General features: G+C 45.9%; 1 protein-coding gene across 1 annotated transcript in view; it reads left to right on the forward strand.

Moving 5' to 3' along the window:
- Positions 1-255: 255 nt before the first annotated feature.
- Positions 256-26,168, forward strand: part of LOC311323722 (alpha-1,6-mannosylglycoprotein 6-beta-N-acetylglucosaminyltransferase B-like) — a gene marked incomplete at both ends in the record, with an annotated part of 47,311 nt that continues 21,398 nt past the window's right edge. Inside the window, 2 exons of the mRNA XM_084456020.1 lie at positions 256-491; positions 22,687-22,802. Of these exons, the coding sequence (XP_084312146.1) occupies positions 256-491; positions 22,687-22,802 (352 nt within the window). The remainder of the gene's footprint in view (positions 492-22,686; positions 22,803-26,168) is intronic.

Below are 26,168 nucleotides of genomic sequence, written 5' to 3' on the forward strand. Positions count from 1 at the left end.
GTGAGGGTGGATGATATCCTAGTGAAAGGAAGCAATGATGCAAGACATCTGCAGAACTTGGGAGTAGTCCTTGAGAGACTGGAGAACGCAGGGTTACGTCTCCGGCAGGACAAGTGTGTCTTCATGGTCCCGGAGGTGGTGTACTTAGGGTACAAAATAAATCGCAGTGGCATCCATCCAGTCACGGACAAAGTGTTGGCCATCAAAGATGCTCCCAAACCTACCAATCAGACACAGCTAAGATCATTCTTAGGTATGTTGAATTACTATCATAAATTCCTGCCTAACGTGTCAACAGTGCTGGAGCCACTTCATGTGCTCCTAAGAAAAGGAACGGCGTGGGAGTGGGGTGCTCAGCAGGACGAGGCGTTTGCGAAGGCCAAGGCATGTCTCCAGTCCGAACAACTGCTGGTGCACTTTGACGACACAAAACCACTCTGCCTATCATGTGATGCGTCACCGTACGGGGTCGGTGCGGTGCTGGCTCACCGGTACCCGGACGGCTCAGAGAGACCTATAGGGTTCATGTCCCGTTCCCTGACTTCAGCCGAGAGAGGCTATTCACAACTGGAGAAAGAAGCGCTGTCCATCATGTTCGGTCTCAAAAAGTTCCATTAGTACCTTTATGGACACCACTTCACCATTGTGACCGATCATAAGCCTCTCCTAGGCCTACTGGATGAAAGCAAAGGCATTCCTGTGATGGCTGCAGCCCGGATCCAGAGGTGGGCTTTAACACTGGAAGCCTACGAATACACACTGGCCTACAAGGAGGGCTCCAAACATGCAAATGCTGAGGCCTTGAGTAGGCTTCCTTTCCCAGAGACTCTTGCAGTGACGCCGCAAGCGGGAGATGTGATATCGCTGCTGGAGTACATGAATAGCACACCAGTTCAGGTGCCACAGATCCGTACCTGGACGAGACAGGACCCTATCCTATCGCGGGTGCACCAGTGGACACTCCAAGGGTGGCCAGACGTGGAGAATACAGACCCGGAGTTGCTGCCATACGTCAGGTGGAAGCATGAATTGAGCGTGGAGGAAGGGTGTGTCCTGTAGGGGAGCAGGGTTATCATACCACCCCAAGGGAGACACAGAATGATAGAAGAATTGCATGAGGCTCACCCAGGGGCTTCACGCATGAAAGCATTGGGCCGCAGCTACAATATGTGTGGTGGCCACGCATGGATGCTGACTTGGAAGAAACAGTGAGGAAATGCCACACATGTCAGAACAACCAGGCCACACCAGCAGCTGCGCCACTACACCCATGGGTGACCCATCAGACCACTACAGGTGTTACACCAGCAGAGCTCCTCATGAACAGACGACTGAGAACACACCTGGACCTCGTGCGCCCATCTCTCACTGAAAGAGTTAGACAAAACCAGGCCAAACAGAAGAAGCACCATGACCTACACGCATGAGACAGGGATCTCACACAGGCTGCTCCAGTGTATGTGAGAGGAAACCAAGCCTCCGGAGGCAAATGGATTCCAGGAGTACTAATGGAGAAAACTGGACCAGTGTCGTGGAAAGTGAGAATACTGGATGGACAAATAGTGAGGCGCCACCAGGACCAGATTCGCCCATGTTGGGATGACCACAGCCGGTCAAATGTTCCTCCTCTGCAGAGCAAGGTGCTGGAGGATTGGGGGTCAACACACGGCAATGTTGAGCCACAGACTGAAACACAGGCTGAGCCACAAGGTGCTGAGCAACCAGAGCCTGTGTTGGACCAAGAGAGACGATATCCTTTGAGAGGCTGCAAGGCTCCGGCCTATTTGCAGGACTACGTCCATTCAGGGGGGAATTAATCCACAGGGCGGGACTTGACCATGTTGGTCTATTCAGAGACTGTTCAACTGTCCTCAGCTCAGTTTAATAAAGCATTATGGAACGAGAAGCAGTGGGATGTCACAGATATCGCCACGGCTAGTGGGAGTGGTTAGGCACGACGGGCAGTGGAGTGTCGTTACACCCCGCTAGCCGTGGCGATATCCGTGGCATCCCACGGCTTCGAGTTCCATAATGCTTTTATACAACGGTTGCGGTTGCCACATTTATCCGTCATTATTTCAAAAAGAAAGACAATACGAACTTTAAAATGTATTTTTAATGGAACTATTTGTTAATCATTTGTGGATACTTCCGCTGAAAAAGGGAACGTTGCCAGGCAACGACAATGCTACAGCACATCATTGTAAACATTGATCTGGACACTGCCACGGCTACTAATAAGAGGTGGATTGATATTAAAAGATTCCATTTTAGCGTGGGGCCATCGTGGTTATCTGGCAAACTGACCAATAGAGACAATGGACCGGATCTACAGTATACCGTTGTATAATGGTTATTAGGGCATGTTTACTATTTGGTAGTGCAGATGTCATGTTAGGAATTTTTGGACCATGGATGGAGGGAATGTTATGATGTGCATTTTAGACAGGCAGTACGACAGTTAATAGGTGACTCTAGGGGTCCTCAAGGGGGCATGCTCTACACACCCTAGCTAACCGGGCTAGTTTCTTTTGGGTTGCAAGTCTGTCATATGGAAGTTTATATAAAGTGCCATCTCCAGCAAAACCACTGTGTCATGTTATTGCAATTTAGTCTAATTTGCCTTTTACCGAATTACTTAAAATGATCTTGAAGTCAGTAGAAGGCCGTGTGTATAATCATCTAGATATTGGACCAGTGATGGGAGGCAGATGGTTTCACTAATGATCTCACCTTTGACCTTTCTGTAGCCTAGTAACAGGAGTATGATGATGACCAGTAGAGCCAAAGTCACAACCAGTCCAACCACCAGTGGTACTACTGAGGTGATGACTCCACCAGCACCTGGAGAGACATACAGACAACACACTGTCATTGGAGAGACCTACAGAACACCACACTGTCATTGGAGAGACCTACAGAACACCACACTGTCATTGGACAGACACACAGACACCACACTGTCATCACTGCTGGATCAAGTGGGGAAGCTGGATCACTGCTGGATCAAGTGGGGAAGCTATTTCGTTTCTAAAGACGTTTCTAAAGATCATATTACAGAGGCATGTGAAAAACCACAACAAGCCCTCGCTCTTTGTAAGCACAACTAGCGATTCATGAAGACAGATTGATGAAAACAACCGTTTCGCGGAAGAAAATAGATTTTTTAGAAGCTGCATTCTCAGTGCCCCGTCCGCCGCCATTACATGGATATACTTGGCTCGCGCTGGATTTTAAATTTCTTCTACAGGCCTCCGAACTACACCAAAGTTATCTTGGTGAGTGAAACGTCTTATAATATGCCGTAAATAAGGTCCAGGTTGTCAAAAACGAGCATTCTCCTTTAAAGGAATCAATGAAGGGGGCAGATCTGATGGAGAGGGGGATGCTATCCCACAGTCTAGGGGTAATATCATTGAGAATGACTGATTGTTTTATATTGTAGGAGGTTCAGATGGTCTAGTTGTTGATGTGTTACTGGATGCTGTCAGAAGTAACTCACCTCTAGCAGTTATGAAGTGTTCAGCACTGAAGGACGACAGACTGGGTCGACCTTTTCTAATCCCATCACAGATGTACGGGACTGTACAGTCAGTCAGGATGAAGGAGATGGTTTTACTGGTCTCACTGGGAATCTCTTGGTTGTTTCTGTACCACCTGTAGCTCCAGTCTTCATACTGTGATATGTCACACTGCAGAGTGACTCTGTCTCCAGAGTAGAGAGGACCAGCAGGACTAGAGATCTGTGTCAATGTTGCTGTGGGCAGAGCTGAGGAGACATCAGAAACATGACAGTATAACAACAGTTAGTGCTTCACTGCTGTTAAGCCGTCAAGTCGCAGTCCGAGGCTACCGAGCCAATCAGCAACTGGAGGCTGAAAAGAAAGGATCCCAACTGGGCTGCAAGGTGACCATCAGCCAGCAGGAGGGGTCAAAGTGGAGGGGGTCACCTGGGATGCCAGGTGTCACCGTTGAGCCCTCTGCAGGTGTCGTGGGCCGATCATCAATGAAGCAGAGGGAGGGTGCCCACCTGATGACCCCAAAGAAGTGATTACCCCTACCTCCAGTCAAGACATCAAGGAATTACCGATTATCATAAGGGATTGTAAAATCAAGTCCTATGAGTGTAATAGATACATTCAAATAAGTGCATTCTCTGTTCCAAACATTGTCATAGGAAATCTGAATGTCCATCCTGTGTGTTATGCAGCTGTCTCCTGTTAGTTTGCCCTGACACCGCTTCCCCAGGCCTGTAACGTTTCATGGCAGGAGACCCTCCAGGGGTCCGCTCCTCCCTGCTGTCTTTGAATCTCTGTTAATGCACAGTTCAGCTGTTGACTTTCAGACCTAGCCTACTCACTGATAATCGGTTAGTGAGGTTTTGAATATGCATGTATAGGTTGTACCCACAGTGTTTATAATGCTCTGTTTTGGTGATAATCATTGCTCTTGGTGGATTTTCCTTTCTCTGAAAAACTATTTTGGAATAAAAGTAACCAGCTTGGGCTTGCAAAGATGAACCTTGGCATTCTTGACTACTCTTTTCTTAATTATTAGAATAATTCTACGACAGAAGACAACTATCTGTCAGAGGAATGATGGATACTGTGTCATGGTTGTTGATCATGTAGAGCACATGCATTCCCAGGCAGAGAGCTTTCTGAAGTTCAACCATACTGCTCAGATTGGTCTTATAAAAAACTAATACTCTGCCTGACTGAACTGTGGAAACACTGAAAAACAATATATTTTTACTTTCAATGCATGATCACATCATACAGTAGAATGCAGATTCACAGCCTAGAAGTAAGTATATATGTAATGTGAAATGTGATGGTGACCTCCTAAAGGCAGGAGGTTCAGAAGGTCTAGTTGTTGATGTATTACTGGATGCTGTCAGTAGTAACTCACCTTTAACAGTTATGGAGTGTTCAGCACTGGGGAAAGACATACTGGGTTGATCTCTTCTAATCCCATCACAGCTGTACTGGACTGTATCAGTCAGGATGAAGGAGATGGTTTTACTGGTCTCACTGGGAATCTCTTGGTTGTTTCTGTACCACCTGTAGCTCCAGTCTTCATACTGTGATATGTCACACTGCAGAGTGACTTTGTCTCCAGAGTAGAGAGGACCAGCAGGACTAGAGATCTGTGTCAATGTTGCTGTGGGCCAATCTGAGGAGACATCAGAAACATGACAGTATAACAACAGTTAGTGCTTTACTGCTGTTAAGCCGTCAAGTTGCTGTCCGAGGCTGCCGAGGCAATCAGCAACTGGAGGCTGAAAAGAAAGGATCCCAACTGGGCTGCAAGGTGACCATCAGCCAGCAGGAGGGGTCAAATTGGAGGGGGTCACCTGGGATGCCAGGTGTCACCGTTGAGCCCTCTGCAGGTGTCGTGGGCCGATCATCAATGAATCAGAGGGAGGGTGCCCACCTGATGACCCCAAAGAAGTGATTACCCCTACCTCCACTCAAGACATCAAGGAAGTACCGATTATCATAAGGGATTGTAAAATCAAGTCCTATGAGTGTAATAGATACATTCAAATAAGTGTATTCTCTGTTCCAAACATTGTCATAGGAAATCTGAATGTCCATCCTGTGTGTTATGCAGCTGTCTCCTGTTAGTTTGCCCTGACACCGCTTCCCCAGGCCTGTAACGTTTCATGGCAGGAGACCCTCCAGGGGTCCGCTCCTCCCTGCTGTCTTTGAATCTCTGTTAATGCACAGTTCAGCTGTTGACTTTCAGACCTAGCCTACTCACTGATAATTGGTTAGTGAGGTTTTGAATATGCATGTATAGGTTGTACCCACAGTGTTTATAATGCTCTGTTTTGGTGATAATCATTGCTCTTGGTGGATTTTCCTTTCTCTGAAAAACTATTTTGGAATAAAAGTAACCAGCTTGGGCTTGCAAAGATGAACCTTGGCATTCTTGACTACTCTTTTCTTAATTATTAGAATAATTCTACGACAGAAGACAACTATCTGTCAGAGGAATGATGGATACTGTGTCATGGTTGTTGATCATGTAGAGCACATGCATTCCCAGGCAGAGAGCTTTCTGAAGTTCAACCATACTGCTCAGATTGGTCTTATAAAAAACTTAAACTAATACCCTGCCTGACTGAACTGTGGAAACACTGAAAAACAATATATTTTTACTTTCAATGCATGATCACATCATACAGTAGAATGCAGATTCACAGCCTAGAAGTAAGTATATATGTAATGTGAAATGTGATGGTGACCTCCTAAAGGCAGGAGGTTCAGAAGGTCTAGTTGTTGATGTGTTACTGGATGCTGTCAGTAGTAACTCACCTTTAACAGTTATGGAGTGTTCAGCACTCAGGAACGACTTACTGGGTCGACCTCTTCTGAACCCATTACAGCTATACTGGACTGTATCAGTCAGGATGAAGGAGATGGTTTTACTGGTCTCACTGGGAATCTCTTGGTTGTTTCTGTACCACCTGTAGCTCCAGTCTTCATACTGTGATATGTCACACTGCAGAGTGACTCTGTCTCCAGAGTAGAGAGGACCAGCAGGACTAGAGATCTGTGTCAATGTTGCTGTGGGCCAATCTGAGGAGACATCAGAAACATGACAGTATAACAACAGTTAGTGCTTTACTGCTGTTAAGCCGTCAAGTTGCTGTCCGAGGCTGCCGAGCCAATCAGCAACTGGAGGCTGAAAAGAAAGGATCCCAACTGGGCTGCAAGGTGACCATCAGCCAGCAGGAGGGAGGGGTCAAATTGGAGGGGGTCACCTGGGATGCCAGGTGTCACTGTTGAGCCCTCTGCAGGTGTTGTGGGCCTATCATCAATGAATCAGAGGGAGGGTGCCCACCTGATGACCCCAAAGAAGTGATTACCCCTACCTCCACTCAAGACATCAAGGAAGTACCGATTATCATAAGGGATTGTAAAATCAAGTCCTATGAGTGTAATAGATACATTCAAATAAGTGTATTCTCTGTTCCAAACATTGTCATAGGAAATCTGAATGTCCATCCTGTGTGTTATGCAGCTGTCTCCTGTTAGTTTGCCCTGACACCGCTTCCCCAGGCCTGTATCGTTTCATGGCAGGAGACCCTCCAGGGGTCCGCTCCTCCCTGCTGTCTTTGAATCTCTGTTAATGCACAGTTCAGCTGTTGACTTTCAGACCTAGCCTACTCACTGATAATCGGTTAGTGAGGTTTTGAATATGCATGTATGGGTTGTACCCACAGTGATTATAATGCTCTGTTTTGGTGATAATCATTGCTCTTGGTGGATTTTCCTTTCTCTGAAAAACTATTTTGGAATAAAAGTAACCAGCTTAAGCTTGCAAAGATGAACCTTGGCATTCTTGACTACTCTTTTCTTAATTATTAGAATAATTCTACGACAGAAAACAACTATCTGTCAGAGGAATGATGGATACTGTGTCATGGTTGTTGATCATGTAGAGCACATGCATTCCCAGGCAGAGAGCTTTCTGAAGTTCAACCATACTGCTCAGATTGGTCTTATAAAAAACTTAAACTAATACCCTGCCTGACTGAACTGTGGAAACACTGAAAAACAATATATTTTTACTTTCAATGCATGATCACATCATACAGTAGAATGCAGATTCACAGCCTATAAGTAAGTATATATGTAATGTGAAATGTGATGGTCACCTAAAGGCAGGAGGTTCAGAAGGTCTAGTTGTTGATGTGTTACTGGATGTTGTCAGTAGTAACTCACCTTTAACAGTTATGGAGTGTTCAGCACTGAAGGACGACATACTGGGTTGACCTCTTTTAATCCCATAACAGCCGTACCGGACTGTACCGTCAGTCAGCATGGAGGAGATGGTTTTACTGGTCTCACTGGGAATCTCTTGGTTGTTTCTGAACCACATGTAGGTCCAGTCTTCATACTGTGATATGTCACACTGCAGAGTGACTCTGTCTCCAGAGTAGAGAGGACCAGCAGGACTAGAGATCTGTCTCACTGTTGCTGTGGGCAGAGCTGAGGAGACATCAGAAACATGACAGTATAACAACAGTTAGTGCTTCACTGCTGCTATGAATACGTTTCAGTGGATATCAAGACCTACTGTAGGGTTAGTCTGTTTCAGTTCACATATACAGAGTGGGATCATCAATAATACAGAATATGAGCACCCTGTTATAGGGTCAACACAGCCTTTGGTGTCCCTGTACACAACCACAAACAACAATGTACAGTACAATCATCTCACAAAGCTTATCGATTCACAAACAGTCTGCATGAATGTGAACACACACGAGTGAACACACAAGTTACTGTAACTTGTCATGTGCTAGGACCAATCAGAGTAAGAGATTAGAGTTATAGATCTGATCTAGTGAGGGAGCATCTATTCAGTACTGCACAGTACATCAACCATTACCTTGAGTGTGTCCAGAGTAGAGCAGAGCGCTCAGCACTAAAACAAGACAGAGAAGCATCTCATTAGGACAAATACCCAACAGATACAGTATCATGGTGATACAGCTCTCTGTCATGTGTTATCAATGTGTTATCAATGACCAATGAATGATTTACGTAATTAATAAATGACAGTCAGTCAGTCAATAAATCAATCAAACAATCAGATTACTGACACCGAACTGAAATACCAGAGATTTTACTTTGGCAAACACACACCACACTAATCACATGTACACAGAGTCTGCTTTGGACGACGCTTTCAAATTCTTTATCTGTCAGTTCTAAAGGCTTAAAATATATTTACACACACTCCCTTACTTTACTGTAAGTCTATCTCTCTCTCTCTCTCTCTCTCTCTCTCTTTCTCTCTCTCTCTCTCTCTCTTACACAAACACACACACACCTAACAAGTACACAAATTAAACAGAGTATCAGTACTCACATAGTAGAACACAAGGCCAAGTGTGCTCCATCCTCTCCTGGTGATGAGAATGTGTGTCGGTCTCTGAACCACAGTGTTTATTCTGACCTGCACTTCCTCTTCATATAGGATGAGCAGTTCACACTTCTGCACCTTGAAACAGGAAAGAAGAAAATAGAGATGGGGGTAAGAGAGAGAGAGAGAGAGAGAGAGAGAGAGAAAGAGAGACAGAGAGAGAAAGAAAGTGGGTTACTGTGAGAAACATTAGATGTAACAGTATTTTTTAGTTTAGTTTAGTTTATTAGACAATAGTTATAATACATGATGGTGCAAGTCATGCATCATAAGAATGTCAAGGATTACTCATCTGACCTTTTTTGCAACACTGAACTCTCAAATGTGCATTTGTCTTTGTAGTGAGGGGTTTGTGCACTGCACCCCTACCCTCTGGGCAGATGTCAACAGACTGTTCCTGTCTGATCAGGCAGACCTGAGGAAGAGCTGCTCTTCTGCTTTTCCTCACATATCAGACTCATACCCAAGCATCACGGTCGTCCAATGAGCTTCTCCCAAACTATTTCTGAGCCTATGAGGAGGGACGAGGAGGAGAGAAGGGGGACGAGTAGGGATGAGGGGAGAGGACAGGGGGAGGAGGAGAGGGGAGGACAGGAGGGGGAGGAGAGGGGAGGATAGGAGAAGGGGTTTATTGGGGGGTGAAGAGGAGGAAGAGAGGAGAAGGAAGTGGGAGGAAGTGAGAATAAGAGGTTTAAAGGAGGTGGGGACTGATTCAGGGTGTAGCGACTTGATTTAGGCAAAGCAGTGCAAATTTACAGATTGAAACGTTTTTTTATGAAAAACTACTTTATGCAATTGGATATAACTTACAAATTGCATGACAAACAAGACGTAACCCAGTTGAATTGTTTAAGCTCCTATAGGAGCCAAATTCCTTTTTTCTAATTTGTGAAAATTGTCTCTCGGTTTGGTAAATGGGTTTATTATTAGGCTTATTAATATTATCATTATTATTTGTATTACTTTTGGTACTCAATATGGAATCTTGCCTGGGTATACGCCCTTTTTCCCATGTTTCCCTGTTACCCCTCCTATAATACAGGGAATCAGAGCACAGGCAGGCCTCAGGCAAGAGCGCTATCACACAGTTTTGACCGTAATAAATTGTATTGCTTAATTTACTAATATATAAACTTATAGTTTCGTTGTTTTCTAGTTACAGCTATTGGGGCGGTTGTAATATTTTTGCCATCAAAATAAATCACTTATATTTTCGTATAGTTTTTCATCGGATCCTTTTTATTTCTTTGGAAAGCAATCACAAGCGCGTCTAACTGCATGCATCGTATCTGGGGTCTCAAGGCATGTTTGGATTTGTGGAATTGCATTTACAGCTCCTCAGTATAAATACTCCCTCTCCCCCAGCGTGGGAAAGTAAGGGTGGCAGCCATACTGACGAGCGACGCAGTGAAACCTGTGACATCGTCGTCATGAACCCAGTCCACCGAGTTCTGAGGAAAGGAAAGGGTGACAGTTTCACACAGGAAGGACTGAGACACGACTCTGTTTAGACGATGTCACCTTGGCTGGCAGAAATAGCATTTGAGTGTAGATAAGGATCAGAATATATAAAAAACGTGCAAATCTGTGGTTCCTTTTTGTGTGTTGGCTGTAAGCCGACACACCAAGCAGAGGGAATCCTTTTTGTCTGTGCAACTCTCTTGCTGTCGTGTTGTTGACCTGCAATTCCATTGCTGCTACCACAAGAGGCAGTAGTCCCAGAACATAAAAACCAAAAGACTCCACAGATTTCCCAGGTCAGCGGTGGCCGAGTGGATAGTGTGCTGCCTGTGAAGGTTGTGAGTTTGATCCTTGGTGTGGACATACCAAGGTACCATGACATATTTTGTCACTGGATGTTGTAGAAGGTTGTGAGTTCGATCCTTGGTGTGGACATACCAAGGTACCATGACATATTTTGTCACTGGATGTTGTAGAAGTTATGTAACGAGCGTGGGTCATATTTGTTAATTATAGACCCTTTTACAGCCTAATCAGCACAAGTAGCCTATGCGCGCATTCTTGAAACCGTAGCAGAGGAAGACAGACGAAATCGGCATTATTAAGCGTACGGACTGGATTGAGGAAATCATCAGAAATGCCTGCGTTTGCGGTGCCCATTTTATATCAGGTAAGTTATTTTGACTATCAGGTTTCACTGGAATGTCTGGTTGAAATGTAGCCCTTCTCAGTCCCTTACCTAAGCAAAAGAAAGGGTCTATTTTAACAAATGCTGGGTTGAAGCTTCAAAGCATTGCCACCACCACAGAAGAAGACTACCTCGGAAAACATAATTTCACTAGGACAGAACGCGTCTAAATAAGTTATATATTGGTAGCGCCGAGGCTTCAAAACCCGGCATTTGTTAAAATAGAGCGTGGGTCATATTTGTTCATTATAGACCCAGCTATTTATGCACGGGTCTTGAAACAGAAGCAGGTGGAGACAGACGAGTTCAGAGCGAGCCGTATTTTAGTGCAAAGACTAGTATTTTATATACCATCAATATGTCTGGCTATTGCGTCTACGGGTGTAGGCTACAAATCGGCGCTCTAGTGACAAACTTTATTTGTTTCAAAAGAAAACCGGCCTTTTCAGAAATGGAGTCGCCTGTGGCTAAGCATAGCCTACGGACTGGACTGAGGACATAATCAGAAATGCCCGCGTTTGCGGTGCCCATTTTATATCAGGTAAGTTATTTTCTCGTCCCTATAGCGCCCTAAAATACAGCTTGTCGGTGGGCACGCAACCGTATACATTTCAGATTGATCATGTTGGCAATGTGTGTGAATTTGCTACTATGTGAGAGATAAGGACCTGGGGCCTCATTTATCATGAGGTACGCCTTCTTTTACACTGTCTTTTCCGCGATTTCAGGCGTACGCCCTCTTCCCCCCACAGCGCGATCTATCAAGCAAAAAGGGCGGATATTTAGTCGCCTTTCTACGCGCTTTTGTACAACACCTCACACACCTAATGCAGGCACTCCATCAAACGGCAATAATTGACCAATTAGATTGTCATTAATATGTGATCATGTGGACCTGTTTGCTGTTTGGTAAGCATATAAATGACAGTCCTCCTGTACGTAATGCGAGCCTAAATGAATCCGGCGCTACTCGGCCTACTGGCCGAGATAGAACTCCAAAGAGGTGACGGCGATGGCGACTGCACCCACATATTGATAAGGGCACCATCAGTGAATGAATACGTCTATGTGAATCGCAAAAATGTGCACACTATAAATACCCAAATCATATGTGACGCCGACATGCTCATCACAAGTGTAGTGGCACGGTGGCCTGGCTCCACGCATGACTCATTCATCCTGGCGCACAGCAGGGTAGGGGCTAGACTGGAGGCAGGCGCTGCACGTGACGGCTGGCTTGTTGGTGTGTACATAGCCAAGATACATATTCTTTTTATTTTTTACTTTAATCTTTATTTGCATTTTCCATCCATACAACCACAATACAATAAAACATAAAAACTAACAATAACAGCTTATGGGTACTTCCATCCATGCAGCTTTTTTCTCTTACTCAAATATTACAACTTCAATATTAGTGGTATCATCACACTTCCTTTTATAATCCATCCATTTTTCCCATCTCCCTTCAAACTTTCCTTCCTGCATCCTCAATGCATGCGTGAACTCTATAACATACATGTCCTCCACAACACCCAGCCACTGCTCCTTGGTTGGGGGTTCCACCTTATACCAAGCCCTCATTATTGTCTTTTTACTAGTGCTAGTAAGAAAGTAGTGTACTTTCACTAGGTATCTATCCCCTCCTTGTACATCATCCTGTGTTATGTTTGACACGATATATAAGCTGATAAGAATGAGAACCAGTCAAGACCCCACCACAAAATGAGGACCCAAGCCCTCAGCCCCCTCCCCGTCATGAGGGTTACCAGCGGGGCCAAAGGGCCCGCACTGAGGTCATGCGCCCGCTATGAAGACACAAACAAGTACGTTTGTTGGTGGGTGACTGTGTGAGGTGTGTGAGTGCGTTTGTGAGTGAATGTGTGAGGTCCGTGAGTGTGGTAGTGAGTGACTGTGTGAGGTCTGTGACAGCATGTGTGAGGGAATGAAGTGCAGTGAGGATGTCCTGTTGGCTCTGGTGGTGTAGTGTGGTGACCTCCACTAACTGCTGCACAACTGCCCCAATCCCTTCTGCCATGTCCCTCTGGGCCTCTAGGGTCATGAGCCTCCAGCACAGCGTCTGAGAGGAAGCCCAGCCCTCAGGGACCCTTGAGGCAGGGACGCTGGCAGCCGGAGGTGGAGGCGTGGGCGGTGGAGACGGAGGCGCTGGAGATGGCGCTGGAGGTGGAGGCACTGGAGGTCGTGGCGCTGGAGGTGGAGGCTACAACCGGCGGGGGCACGACCGTCAGGTCAAGGACCACTGCAGACTCCCCCTCCTCTGAGTCCCAACCCACGTCAGAGTCTGGAGAAATAATTTCAGTCATTTTCTTTGAGTTTGTCTGTAAACTTTATTATGCATTAAACATTTCATTGTGTAGCCATATTCATTTGATCTTGATATTCATGTGGTCTAACATTATGAAGTGATCATCTGTGTTATCGTTCCCTGTTTTTGGTGCTAAATCAATAATTTTACATATAAATGCCAATGCTCAGCGCCCTTTTGGTGTTGTGAAACCCATCAGGGCATGCTTTGACAGCGCATCCCCCCAAAAAATTGTGCGCGCTGCGCGTGCATGCGTGCTTCGTTGGTCCTGGCTTACCCGGTTCTAGGACCCACCAGACTCCACTGACCCCAACGTGCGTAGTTTCTCTCCCTATCTGCGTGTGTGTGTACGGGGTGTGCGAGGGGGGGCATTGGGAGTAATAACAATGTCGGAGAAGACCCTGTGCAAGACCCCACGGTACGCTACTGCATTATAGACAGACAGTCCTCATTACAATAGGAGTAGGACACTTCAAATGCTATAGTAATTAATTTTTGTATAGGATGTGATGCACCAGTCGCTCTACGCCTATGTGGTTTATTTTCAGTGATTAGACTGACTGTTGACTGGCACAGCTTTAGGTGGTGATGGAGAAATGAGCTTAATGTATTGATGCTTTTTTGTGCGTGGCTGTAAGCCAGCGCACCTATAGCGTTCGTCCGGTTATCACTCCCTCCCTCCTTCCGTTACTGCGGACAATGTTGGCCTGCATTTCTCTGTTGGCACCACAAGAGGCAGTAGTCCCAGCACACCAAAATCAAGAAGGACACCAAAATCAACCCGCCGATCTACACTGCACAAGTCGAGTAGTGGTGAGAGCATTGGACTCCCACCCTGGAGACTGGGGTTGAAGACCCGCTGGGGATGACTTTATGGGACTATACCCCAAACCTCCACATGTTCATCCTTTCACTCCAACCTTTACCCCTTGCCTTATAGATCAGATCCTGTCCCAGCCCCAACCCATATTCTAACCCCAACCCACACTAGGGACTGGAAGAAGGACACCAAAACCCACCCGCCGATCTCCACTGCACAAGTAGAGTAGTGGTGAGAGCATTGGACTCCCACCCAGGAGACCGGGGTTCCTGGTGGGGATGACTTTGTTATCATCAGTGTAACTGCTTTGGCCACTGACCGCTACCATGTATGTAACTGACACATAATGTTATGGAAGCTGCTGCTAGTTGTTGTGAGCCCATGAGCTAACTGGCTATCCCGCTCTTATTGTGCTGGATTAGCATTGGAAGCATTGGAAGTGATGTGTCCAGGTGAAAAGACCCATCTTTATTTATCAGACATTACCGTCCTACCAGTCCCGCACAGAAAAAAGCCAGCCAACACACATAAGCCAGGCTTGACCTGGCCCGGTTATCCTTCAACTTGGTAAAAAAAAAAAAAAAAGTTATTTCAACTTGAATAGTAGAATTTACCCCAATCAATATAACATGTTGAAATATGTTACAATAAATAAATAAATACAACATCCACAGCTGACACGGGGGTATCAATCGAACTCAGGGTGGTTTGCGGGCAACAGTGGGGCATCCACTGGACCTGGTTAGAAGATAGGAGGGAGAGAGAGAGAGAGAGAGAGGCACTAGGGGAGGCAGAAAACGGTTAGTAGCACGCTGAGCCATTGAAGCAACACAGATGTCAGAACAGAACAAGCCTGTTTCAGGGTAACCAGCTTCTGTACACTACTAAATGTAATGTAACCCAAACATGGAGAACCCGGGTTAGTCTGCCTCCTACCCTCCAACTGTACCTACACCCCGATCCTAATTTAACCAATAGCAGGCCTCTCTGAGTACTGTTGCCTCTCTGCCCACAAAGGAAACAGCCATGTTCAGCTCTCCCCCGCCCCCCCACCCCCGCCCCACCAACCAGAACCGCGTTCATAGCTGGGACATTTCGTTGTGGTTTCCTGGATTTCTAAAACTTTAAGTGCTGCTCAGGGGCCCTGAGTTTAGAACTCCAGTAGTTAAATACCATGGAGGTAAAATCAATAGTACTTAAACCATTTCATATATTTCTGTCTGTGATTCAGATTTCGACATTCCTCACGTTTCCACTCCTTCATTTCCACGTATGAGCATGCAACATGTTTACTGCTGCACCTGGCCTGTTCAACCAGTCACATGCAGCCTCATTCTCAACGCATGTCACATGCAGCTTCTAGAGAAGTAATGGGTCGGCTAACTACCACTAAATGTGCTTGTGCTATTCTGTGTATCTATAGTTCCTCCATCCCGTAGTCTACTCAGAGTCTCCGCTCCCTTAGTGTTGCCATTCACACAAACAAAGGCTTAACTCAGTGCAGCGAGACAGAAAGAGGCTGTGTCACCCGATAGCGTGGTTCAATTGTATATGTGAAAGAGCCACAATGCACTCTGGGTATTGTGTTCTCAAGAGGGGGAGTCAGGTTTCCCAGGCAACTGCAGGATGCCTTTCCAGAGGCCTGGGAGACAGAAAGGGACAGCCAGAGGAAGACGGAGAAAGCGAGCGGATCCACACAAAGAAAAAAAATACTTTTTTACTGTTTCCATCCTCTTGTTTTATTTGGGGGTTTTGATAAGGGGACCTAAGGTGGCTGCTGCCCACTGGTAACCGTGTTCTAAGGAGGTGAGTGTGTGTGTCATGTAGGTCCAGCAGTATTTGTGTGTGTGTGCGTGTGTGTGCGCGCGCGTTGGTGCTTGATCATTGAGGTTACCCGGCTTGCATGTGGGCTACTCAGGGTAGAAAGACAGGTGTGTTTGCTGGAGAGTTCATTACCGTTTTCTGTCTCATTAACTTCTTATGTGAAATTCGAGACCTCAAGCAGCTAGGGTACGATGTGAGTGGCATCGTTTCCCCTCAGACTGGACAGAGCACTAGTTGGCTGGTCTGTTATTAAAGCCCACCTTTAATGATGGACCTTTTTCATAATCATTTTCATCAAAAAAAAAAAAAAAAAAAAAAACAGGCCAGGTCCAGCCTGGCTTATGTGCGTGGCTAGCTTGTTTCTGTTCAGGACTGGTAGAACGGAAGCTAGTCATGCCACTGGAATAGCTCTGAATTGAAATGACATAAAATATAACATTAGCTATTTTGCTGCAATTGGTTCAACTTCTGTTTCTGGACAAAGGTAATGGATAAAAAGATTGGAGTGAAAGTGTGGAGGTTTGGGATATAGTCCCATGAAGTCATCCCCACTGGGGCCTTCAACCCCAGTCTCCCGGGTGGAAGTCCTATGCTCTCACCACTACTCTACTTGTGCACTGGAGATTGGCGGGTTGGTTTTGGTGTCCTTCTTCCAGTCCCTAGTGTGGGTTGGGGTTAGAATAAGGGTTGGGGTTGGGACAGGATCTGACCTATAAGACAAGGGGTAAAGGATGAACATGTGGAGGTTTGGGGTATAGTCCCATAAAGTCATCCCCACCTGAACCCCAATCTCCCACGTGGGAGTCCATTGCTTTCACTGCTACTCTACTTGTGCAGTGGAGATCTGTGAGTTGATTTTGGTGTTCTTCTTTATTTTGGTGTGCTGGGACTACTGCCTCTTGTGGTGCCAACAGAGAAGTGCAGGTCAACATTCAATAGAGGGAGGGAGGGAGGGGGGGGGGGGGGGCGGGTAGTGATAACCCGACAAACGCTATATTAGGTGCGCTGGCTTACAGCTACACACAAAAATTAAAAAAAATAAGATAAACTGGTTGTTTTTAAATGCAATGTCTAATTTTGCTTTCTTTATAATCATATGACTACAATGAAGTAGAAAATGTTGAGTAATAAGATCTGTTTTCTGTTATGTATTGTGTTATACACAGTATTATCTTTATGTATTGTTATACATATATATATATATTGTGTAATAAGTTTATCTTGTCTTATCTTGGCAGTGAGACAGAGGGACAGAGGACCATGCACATGGCACTCCGACCTCGCAGGTGAGACAAGTAAGGGATAATGAAGGAGGGGCGGGTCTTTGTGCTGTTTAAATGACTGACGCGGAGGTAGTGAATTACCCGAGGCTTAGCCGACAGCACAAAGACCCGCCCCGAGTTCATTATCCCGCTTATACAACGGCCTTTCAGCAGAAAACATAATTCTGAGAACAAAATACATCTATTGCTCATATTAGCTTTGAAAAGTTGATCATTCATGGTTAGAGTTATACAATTTCCATAGCAACCAGTAACCTTTATAGTCCCTCTCCACGCAAATCTAACGTTATGACCAGGAAGCAGTCTGCTAGCTAGCAATGAGCGAAGTGTAAGATGCTGCATATTTGCTGTGCAACATATCAATCGTCCAGTTGTCAAATCTAGTTGCAAACTAAATATTTATCATAGCCAGACACCTCATTGTCCCCAAATCCCAAACTTTTTTCCAGGTCATGGATATCACTGTCAGTCGTAGCTACAATTCATTCATTCAGTTCATTGCGAGTTGAATTGCGAGGACGGAATGTGCCGTTATGAGTGAGGGACAAGGTATTAGAACTCATCCGTTGCTCTTCACATTCATACTGTATCTGCATTTCTATCTCTGTCTTGGAAACAGAATAATCGCCAAAAGAATAACACTGCATGCGTAATCGCAGGAGAATGTGCTTCAGTCAAGTGCAAAACATCTGTTTGATGCGAGCGCAGTCGGCTGAAGTGGACCAGACAGGCTCAGGCTCTGCTAGACAGGGCTGAAGTGGACCAGACAGGCTCAGGCTCTGCTAGACAGGGCTGAAGTGGACCAGACAGGCTCAGGCTCTGCTAGACAGGGCTGAAGTGGACCAGACAGGCTCAGGCTCTGCTAGACAGGGCTGAAGTGGACCAGACAGGCTCAGGCTCTGCTAGACAGGGCTGAAGTGGACCAGACAGGCTCAGGCTCTGCTAGACAGGGCTGAAGTGGACCAGACAGGCTCAGGCTCTGCTAGACAGGGCTGAAGTGGACCAGACAGGCTCAGGCTCTGCTAGACAGGGCTGAAGTGGACCAGACAGGCTCAGGCTCTGCTAGACAGGAACTCCGATAAAGTCGCAGCATATAATTTAGTTAGTTTCTATAGCAACCACTATATATCATGTTTGGGATGTTACGGCTCTTGTTTGGGTCAGTTGAACTGCGCATTGATTTAGAACATGTTTGATGCTGGGCGTATATAGCGGGCGTTGTGGAGAAATAATGTATGCCGCTCGAGTGCATCTTGGCCAATCACAATCGAGTATTCACACAAGCCGCTGTATAAGCAGCCCTAACGTATCTTCAAATAAACCAGGCCAGGTCAAGCCTGGCTTAGGTGCGAGGCTGACTTGTTTCTGTTCAGGACTGGTAGGACGGAAGCTCGTCATGCCACTGAAATAGCTGTGAATTGAAATGACATGAAATAATGTCTGATAAATTAAGATAGGTCTTGTTGCTTGGACACATCAGTTCCAATGCTTCCAATGCTAATCCAGCACAATAAGAGCGGGATAGCCAGTTAGCTCATGGTCTCACAACAACTAGCAGCAGCTTCCATAACATTAACGGTAGCGGTCTGTGGCTAAAGCAGTTACACTAATGATAACATAAAGTCATCCCCACCGGGAACCCCGGTCCCCTGGGTGGGAGTCCAATGCTCTCACCACTACTCTACTTGTGGAGATTGGTGGTTGGGTTTTTGTGTCCTTCTTCCAGTCCCTAGTGTGGGTTGGGGTTAGAATATGGGTTGGGGTTGGGACAGGATCTAGCCTACAGTAGGCTACTTTATTCTCAAATGAGGCGTACGCTGCATCGATAGGCTACTGTATTCGCAGAACAAAATGGTATAGCCTAAAAACAACCCAACATTAGAACAATTAGAGCAAATGATAATCAATAAATAAATAAATGAAATGACAGACAAGTTGTCGTGTCCTAGGCTATTGTAGCCTAAAAGAAAGTCTCTAAAACAACCGATGCAGGCTAACGTGGCCTAGGCTGTAGGCATTTATTTAACAAATACAGTAGGTCTAGTAGGCTAATCTACATGCCCACAACACGTCTGTGTTCCTGAAGTCCATTAACTGGGAACGAAAAATGACTCGATGCTCCTCTGCTTCAGGTTGCTGACGCGCTTTCTGGCTACCAAGGAATGCAGCTCTCGCGCAGCAGACTCGTTTGCGTTTTATGCTCGACATTAGAAGAAATGAAACGTGACAGTAGGCTACAACCTACAGGCAACATGTAGGTCTACATACAGTTTTGTTTTTATTCACAGTAGGGTACAGTACTGTAATGAAAATCCCACCAGTAACCAGATAGCAGGCTAAAAAAAAAAAACGTTTTTTAAGCCTGTCCGGTAGACCGGGAGGTTCGGATCTCTGAAGTTCGGATGAGTGGGGTCCTACTGTACTTCACTAATCAGTGTTTAGGCTACTAGCCTACTAGGCTACTAGGCGTATTAGCCCACCGCTCCAGGTCTTGATTTGGTCTTGATTCGATTTGTTCTTGACTTCCCTAAGCTAGAATCATTTTATCTGACCTACAATGTTAAGTGAATAATGAGCTAGTAAGACCGGCGTCAACGGACCATAACGTGGACTGTATTTTCATGAGGACTGTAGGGGGCGACGGAGCACTACCAAAATGCTAAACACAGATGAAAATGAAGCAATATGGCAGAATACAAGACGCATTTAAGTCAAAAACAGTCTGAAAGTCGATTTCAGGGTTCCCCTACGATGGCTTATGATCAAGTTTTCAAATCAAGTTTTATTTGGATTTGTAAGGGTAAGCCAGGCTTACCCTGGCTTATAGGAGCAAACGCCACTGGTAGGGGTTCCAATAATTTGCAACACTTGGGACAATTGTTCCTATCAAAACGTAAACAACTATAATTCCACACCAAAACGAAGTCCATTAGGCTACGACAACTCGTGCTCAAACACCACAACGCCTTTTATCAAACTGAAATAGCCCTGCCAATGCTAACCATCTCTGGGCTACTGTATTTAACATAATAACATTGCATTCATAAGCCAGTAAGCCAGGACAAACGAAGCACGGTCGTGTGTTTGGCTTGGCCACTGTGTGTGTTTAACTGGAACACACTTGTTGCGTGGACTGGTACGATGGAAGGCCCGCTCCTTTCTGCCCCAGTGGAACTCCAACCCGAGCCCAGAGCTCACACGACGGCACGGCGCAACGGCACATCACTCTCCAGCCCGTTTGTTTTGACACAAGCTGAATCCCAAATCGCTCACTTAGGCGAAAGTGCACTCGCGGCCTTGTGGCCTTACATGCGCGTTCCCGCTAAGTCCACAAGGGCTCAGTGTAGTCCCAAAACGGAATTGCTAGATCCACAAGTGCGCCACTACCACCATTTTGCGCACTTTAACCGCACTTACCGAAAGTCCGCAATTTCGCAGACTTAGGAGCAGAAAATACCCACAGTCCACAGCGTCTCATGTGACACAGTGCTTGAGTGCATCCGTCATGATCCGAGTGCATCACACATAAATGATGACATTTGCCGATAACACACATTTATCTTGAAATCCACATGCTGCAAACATCCCACCCAACATACATTTTTAATTATTATTAAATTAAAAGACGTCAATTTGCAGAGCCGAGCGGAGAGCTGATGGGAGCGTCAGAGCAGCCTCTGCGTGGAGGGACGCAGCAGCCAATGAAAACGAAGTGGGAGGGGCATTGAGCTAAACTGGTTTGGGAATCGTTGGCACGCCGCTGGAAGTGCTGTCCCATTTAATTCACAGCCCTGCACCCTCTGGCCCTTCCAGCTGACGTCATTGAAGTGCTCAGGCCTCAGGCCGCAAGTGCGAGGGGCCGCAAGGGTGGTTTGCGCACTCAGATTGGGATTCAGCTACAGAGTGGTTCCTATTTGAAGTAGATAGGTAGGCAGGTAGGCAGGCAGGCAGGTAGGTAGGTAGGTAGGTAGGTAGGTATGTAGGTAGCCCCTCACACGACTGCTAACCTGACGCTGCGTGCTGCCGTCCAATCACAGCGCGCCACCCATGGCAGCAGCGTAGAAGAAGACAAGTGTTTGCTGGTGATTCATTTTGTGAAAATATGAGCCGTTTTGAGCGTAAGATTGAACATGTTTATTAGCAGCGCATTTCTTTCAAAGCCATGCGTTTTACGTATGAAATTTCTCTGCGATACTTTGAGTAGTTTTGATAACCAGGCGGAGTGACCGTTGAACCTGGTTTCGCTAATCAATCAATCAATCAAAGCTTTATTTGTATAGCGCATTTCATACCCAGAGGCAACACAATGCGCTTTACTGAGAACAAGGGAGGAGGGCATACGACCCACTCTCTACATATTCCAGAGGGAAGCAAAGAAACAGTAATCACCCGGGGGCCAGATAAGTGAGCTGTAAAAATTCTTCCCTGACCCCTCTCAACAAGGCGATCGAGCAAGCTCCAGGAGTATGTTTGTCTACCGGCTAAGAACATTTATAAAGCAATACATTACATTAAATTAAATTTCAGAGTAAGAGAGGCTAAAAAAGCATCATAGGAGAGACATGGCAAATACTGGTGTGTGTTTGCTATGGCCCAGGCCTAAAGCTAATAGGGGGATAAGGGACTGCTAGTACGTCAGGTTAGCAGTCGTGTGAGGGGCTAGTAGGTAGGCAGGCAGGTGTTGAAGAAGTTCTGATCTTAAGTCAAAAAAGGATTTGCCAAGGTTCGCACAAAAAGGTTCAGTCAGATTTATTAACAAAACAATACGATTGCAAAAGGACCTCAAGATAAATCACAGAGTGGTTCATCAGAAAGAAGTGGCACCTCTTGGTCAGCGCGGCCTTTATATTCAAGCAAAACACAGGTATGGCGCTTTGAGGATGTGATTGGCTAACCCATTGTACGTCATATGAAATGGCGGGCGTGGCCGAGACATGTGACATGAGAAAAGGCGGCAATTTCTTGGAGACAAAGGGACAAAGGATGGTTATTCTGGAGTAGACAGAGTTCTAGGTGTGGACCTCCTGGAGGTCATCCTCTAGGTTGCCACAGCTATGTGAACGGTTGAGGGAGGTGGTGAATTACAAAAGGAGAGAGAGGACAAAGGTTTAAGGTGTTTGGAATAGAAAGGTCTTGAGGCCAGTTGTAAATTCTATGACACAGGCCAGGCAGGTACTTTATTAATGTGAGAGGGGAAGTTGCACTGTTTAACAGATACATTCAAAGGACATCAAAGATGCAAGTATAACATTGATGTTACTGTTCTGTTTAACATTGATGTTACTCTTGACAAACACTGTGCGTGGCCTTGGATGAGAGTTGTTTCTCCTCCCCCACACAGCGGCTGTCTGGTGCTGTGTCTGTGTCTGTCAGTGGTCACCTTGCTGCTGCAGGGCCTCTGGGTCCCTCCAGAGATCTCCAGACCGGAGCCGGCAGGACGATCACCTCAGGAGCTGGGTAGGACACACAGTGTGTGTGTGTGTGTGTGTGAGAGAGAGAGAGAGAGTCTGTGTGTGAGTGAGTGAGTGAGTGTGTGTGTGTGTGTGTGTGTGTGTGTGTGTGTGTGTGTGTGTGCGTGCGCGTGTGTGTGTGTGTGAGAGAGAGAGTGTGTGTGAGTGAGAGAGAGAGAGAGTCTGTGTGTGATTAAGTGAGTGAGTGAGTGAGTGAGTGTGTGTGTGTGTGTGAGTGTGTGCATGTGTGTGAGTGCGTGCCTGTGTGTGTGGCTTTTGGTGGAGGTTTAATCTCATGGGGGTCTCTCTTCAGGCCCCCAACTCGCCCATCCAGGACCTCACATTGAGGGACCGAGGCTTCTTCATCCCTCCCTCAGTCTCAGCCCAAACCGTTTTCGCGGGCTGTTGCCATGACCTCCACAGTAACACTGATATTCTATTCTTTTGGGCCAAAACAACTTTTATAGACCTCCCAGCTGTACTTACAGTACATTATAATACTAATACCTGATCAACCCTCCCAGACACTCTACACTACACTCTCTTTAACACGTTTGCTGACTATTTCACAACACCCTGGCTTTAAGTGTTTCCCTGGCAGCCTGTATGTCGGCCTGGCAGGTTGCTGTGTGTGCGTGTGTGTGTGTGTCTGCTGTGTCTGTGTGCGTGTGTGTGTGTGCGTGTGTGCGTGCGTGTGTCTGTGTGTGTGTTTGTGTGCGTGTTTATATATTAGGTGTACCATGGGGCTTGTCTAAACATGGGAGGGAGCACAGTGCTGGGTCAGCCAGACACATTGACTGGAAGGTATAGTGAGGTGAGGGGTTATGCTGGACTCACACGTATGCGTTTCAGGCTTCAACGTTGACGCTTCTCATTCACTTTGAATGGAACAGCATCATGCATTGCCGAATGGAATTGTGGTTGCGCTGTGCTTCAGTCGTGTCGCATTGCTTGCGTAGCTTGCGTTGAGAGCCGGATGTAAAAGTTACACTTTTTGAAACGTTACCGCAGCCGCCAGCCAATGGGTTTCATTCATGAGCCACTGATGTCACAGGTTGTTCATGCTTCTCGTCCGCCGCCATTACTCAACTGTTGTAATTTTGTCTGTACGCCGGGTACTGTGTCACTTATTAAAAAAAGTTTTTCAGGCGAGAAAGTAACTATGTAGATTCTCAAAATGTAGTCAGTTTATCAAAATACCCCCCTCTTGACTTGTTTTGAGAGATCGCTGGCTGGTGCTAGCTACATGACAGGATACTGCTTGCTTGCTAGCTAGCTCACGTTTCAATGATGTTGCAGTGTTGCAATTTGTGAGTGCCACCACACAGCTGGCATTAGCCATTCTATAATAGCTAATGCTAGCTAGGTCACGTTAGCCGAATGGCTGTCAGCTGTGTCCAAACCTAGCTTTTTCAGAAACAACAACGATGATGCACCTTTAACAGCTGTTGCAGTTTATTAGCTTTCAAAATAGTTTTGGGTCACTGACATTAGGCTACCGATGGGATTAGAATCATGCCATAATTCGAAACTGAAACGATGTGAAAGGTTGTAAGTCAGTGTTTGAATGCTTGAACACGGTTTTGCAAGACGTTTTGAAGGCTTGCACAATGTTTTGATAGGTTGAAAATAAAATTTGAATCTCTGCAAACGTGGTTTTGTATTTGAGTTTTCCTTTTTCACAGCTGCAACACTCATTTTTCAACCATTCAAAGTCACTTTTTCAGAGATTTGGCCACACACTTACAAGGTTGCGAGTCATGTCATTTTTGGCAGCGTTCTTCCCCAGACGGTTTTGAAAAGGTGGACTCCGCAGCAGCGGTCTGAAATGAAAAGTTGAAACTCTGTATTTGTCTATCGGAGATATTGTCCTCCATGGTTTTCCCAAAAAGTCATTTTGGACAATGTGATTGGTTGTTGTTGCGAGCGTCAGGCCCGCCCACCATCAAGCGTTGAAGCAAAGCCTAGCAACGCATTCGTGTGAGTCCAGGGTTAGATAGGGTCAGGGGTAGGGTTAGGTTTATGGGTAGGTTCAGGGGTAGGGTTATGGGTGGGGTTAGGGGTTAGGTTTATGGGTAGGTGTGGGGGTAGAGTTAGGGGTTATGGGTGGGATTAGGGGTAGGGGTTATGGGTGGGGTTAGGGGTAGGGGTTATGGGTGGGGTTAGGGGTTATAGGTGGGGTTAGGGGTTATAGGTGGGGTTAGGGGTTATGGGTGGGGTTAGGGGTAGGGGTTATGGGTGGGGTAGGGGTTATGGGTGGGGGTAGGGGTTATGGTTGGGGTTAGGGGTAGGGGTAGGGGTTATGGGTGGGGGTAGGGGTTATGGGTGGGGGTAGGGGTTATGGGTGGGGTAGGGGTTATGGGTGGGGGTAGGGGTTATGGGTGGGGGTAGGGGTTATGGTTGGGGTTAGGGGTAGGGGTTATGGGTGGACATAGGGGTAGGTGGGGGCAGCATTTGGAGCATGAAGAACTGTACAGTCAATCTGTTGGTTTTGTTTCTTTCGTACGTTTAGCCTGAAGAGATTATTGTTGATAAGCAAAGATACATGTAACTAGCCTAGTAATGCTCCACCGTGTTGCTGGTCACTGTGCAATGTCGCAATGAAATGTCATAAGAATTATTTAACATTACAAATGAGATTGTTTAATGTCCTGAATACAATTGTATTCAATATTGTACGGTGTGATGATAATATACCCTTCCATCACCCATCATATAGCAGACCAGCGTGTACTACTGCATCGCCAACCGTGATATGTGATTTCAGCAGGAAGTCAGTCTCTGAGTGCTGTGAGAGGGTAGACTGGAGAGTGTGTGAGTGGTGAAACATGACCTTAATATGACTTTGGAGCAGCAGATGATGTCATTAAGTTGAGCTGAGGGTTAGTTTCACCCATTATGGCGTCTGTGTAAACAGTCATGTAGGTCCAGCAGTATTTGTGTGTGTGTGCGTGTGTGTGTGCGCGTGTGTGTGCGTGCGTGTATGTGTGTGTGTGTGGCCCCTCTCAGTGACCACAGAGAAATGCTTGAAGATGGTAATTACGTGAAATGATCCAGTTACATTTTTTTTTGTCAGAAATGATGACTCATTACAATCTTCATCTGTCCTAAAATAGTCATCCTGGAAAACTTCATGTGTAAAACAGATTTCTGGCATTACAATATGAATATAATTATGGAAAACACACACATTCTCTGTATAATCATCATCACTGTTTTGTGAAATAAACTCAACTAAAGTAAATACAGTACAATTTGTGTGTGTGTGCGTGTGTGTGTGTTACATGATGAAATAACATGTCATAGGGAAAGAAAAGTTCTCTGAGCTAAACACAGATTAAAAGAAATAATGTGTAGACTAGAAGAAATAAGG

The sequence above is a fragment of the Borostomias antarcticus genome, assembly GCF_949987555.1.
Source record: "Borostomias antarcticus genome assembly, chromosome: 22".
Taxonomy (NCBI): Eukaryota; Metazoa; Chordata; class Actinopteri; order Stomiiformes; family Stomiidae; genus Borostomias; species Borostomias antarcticus.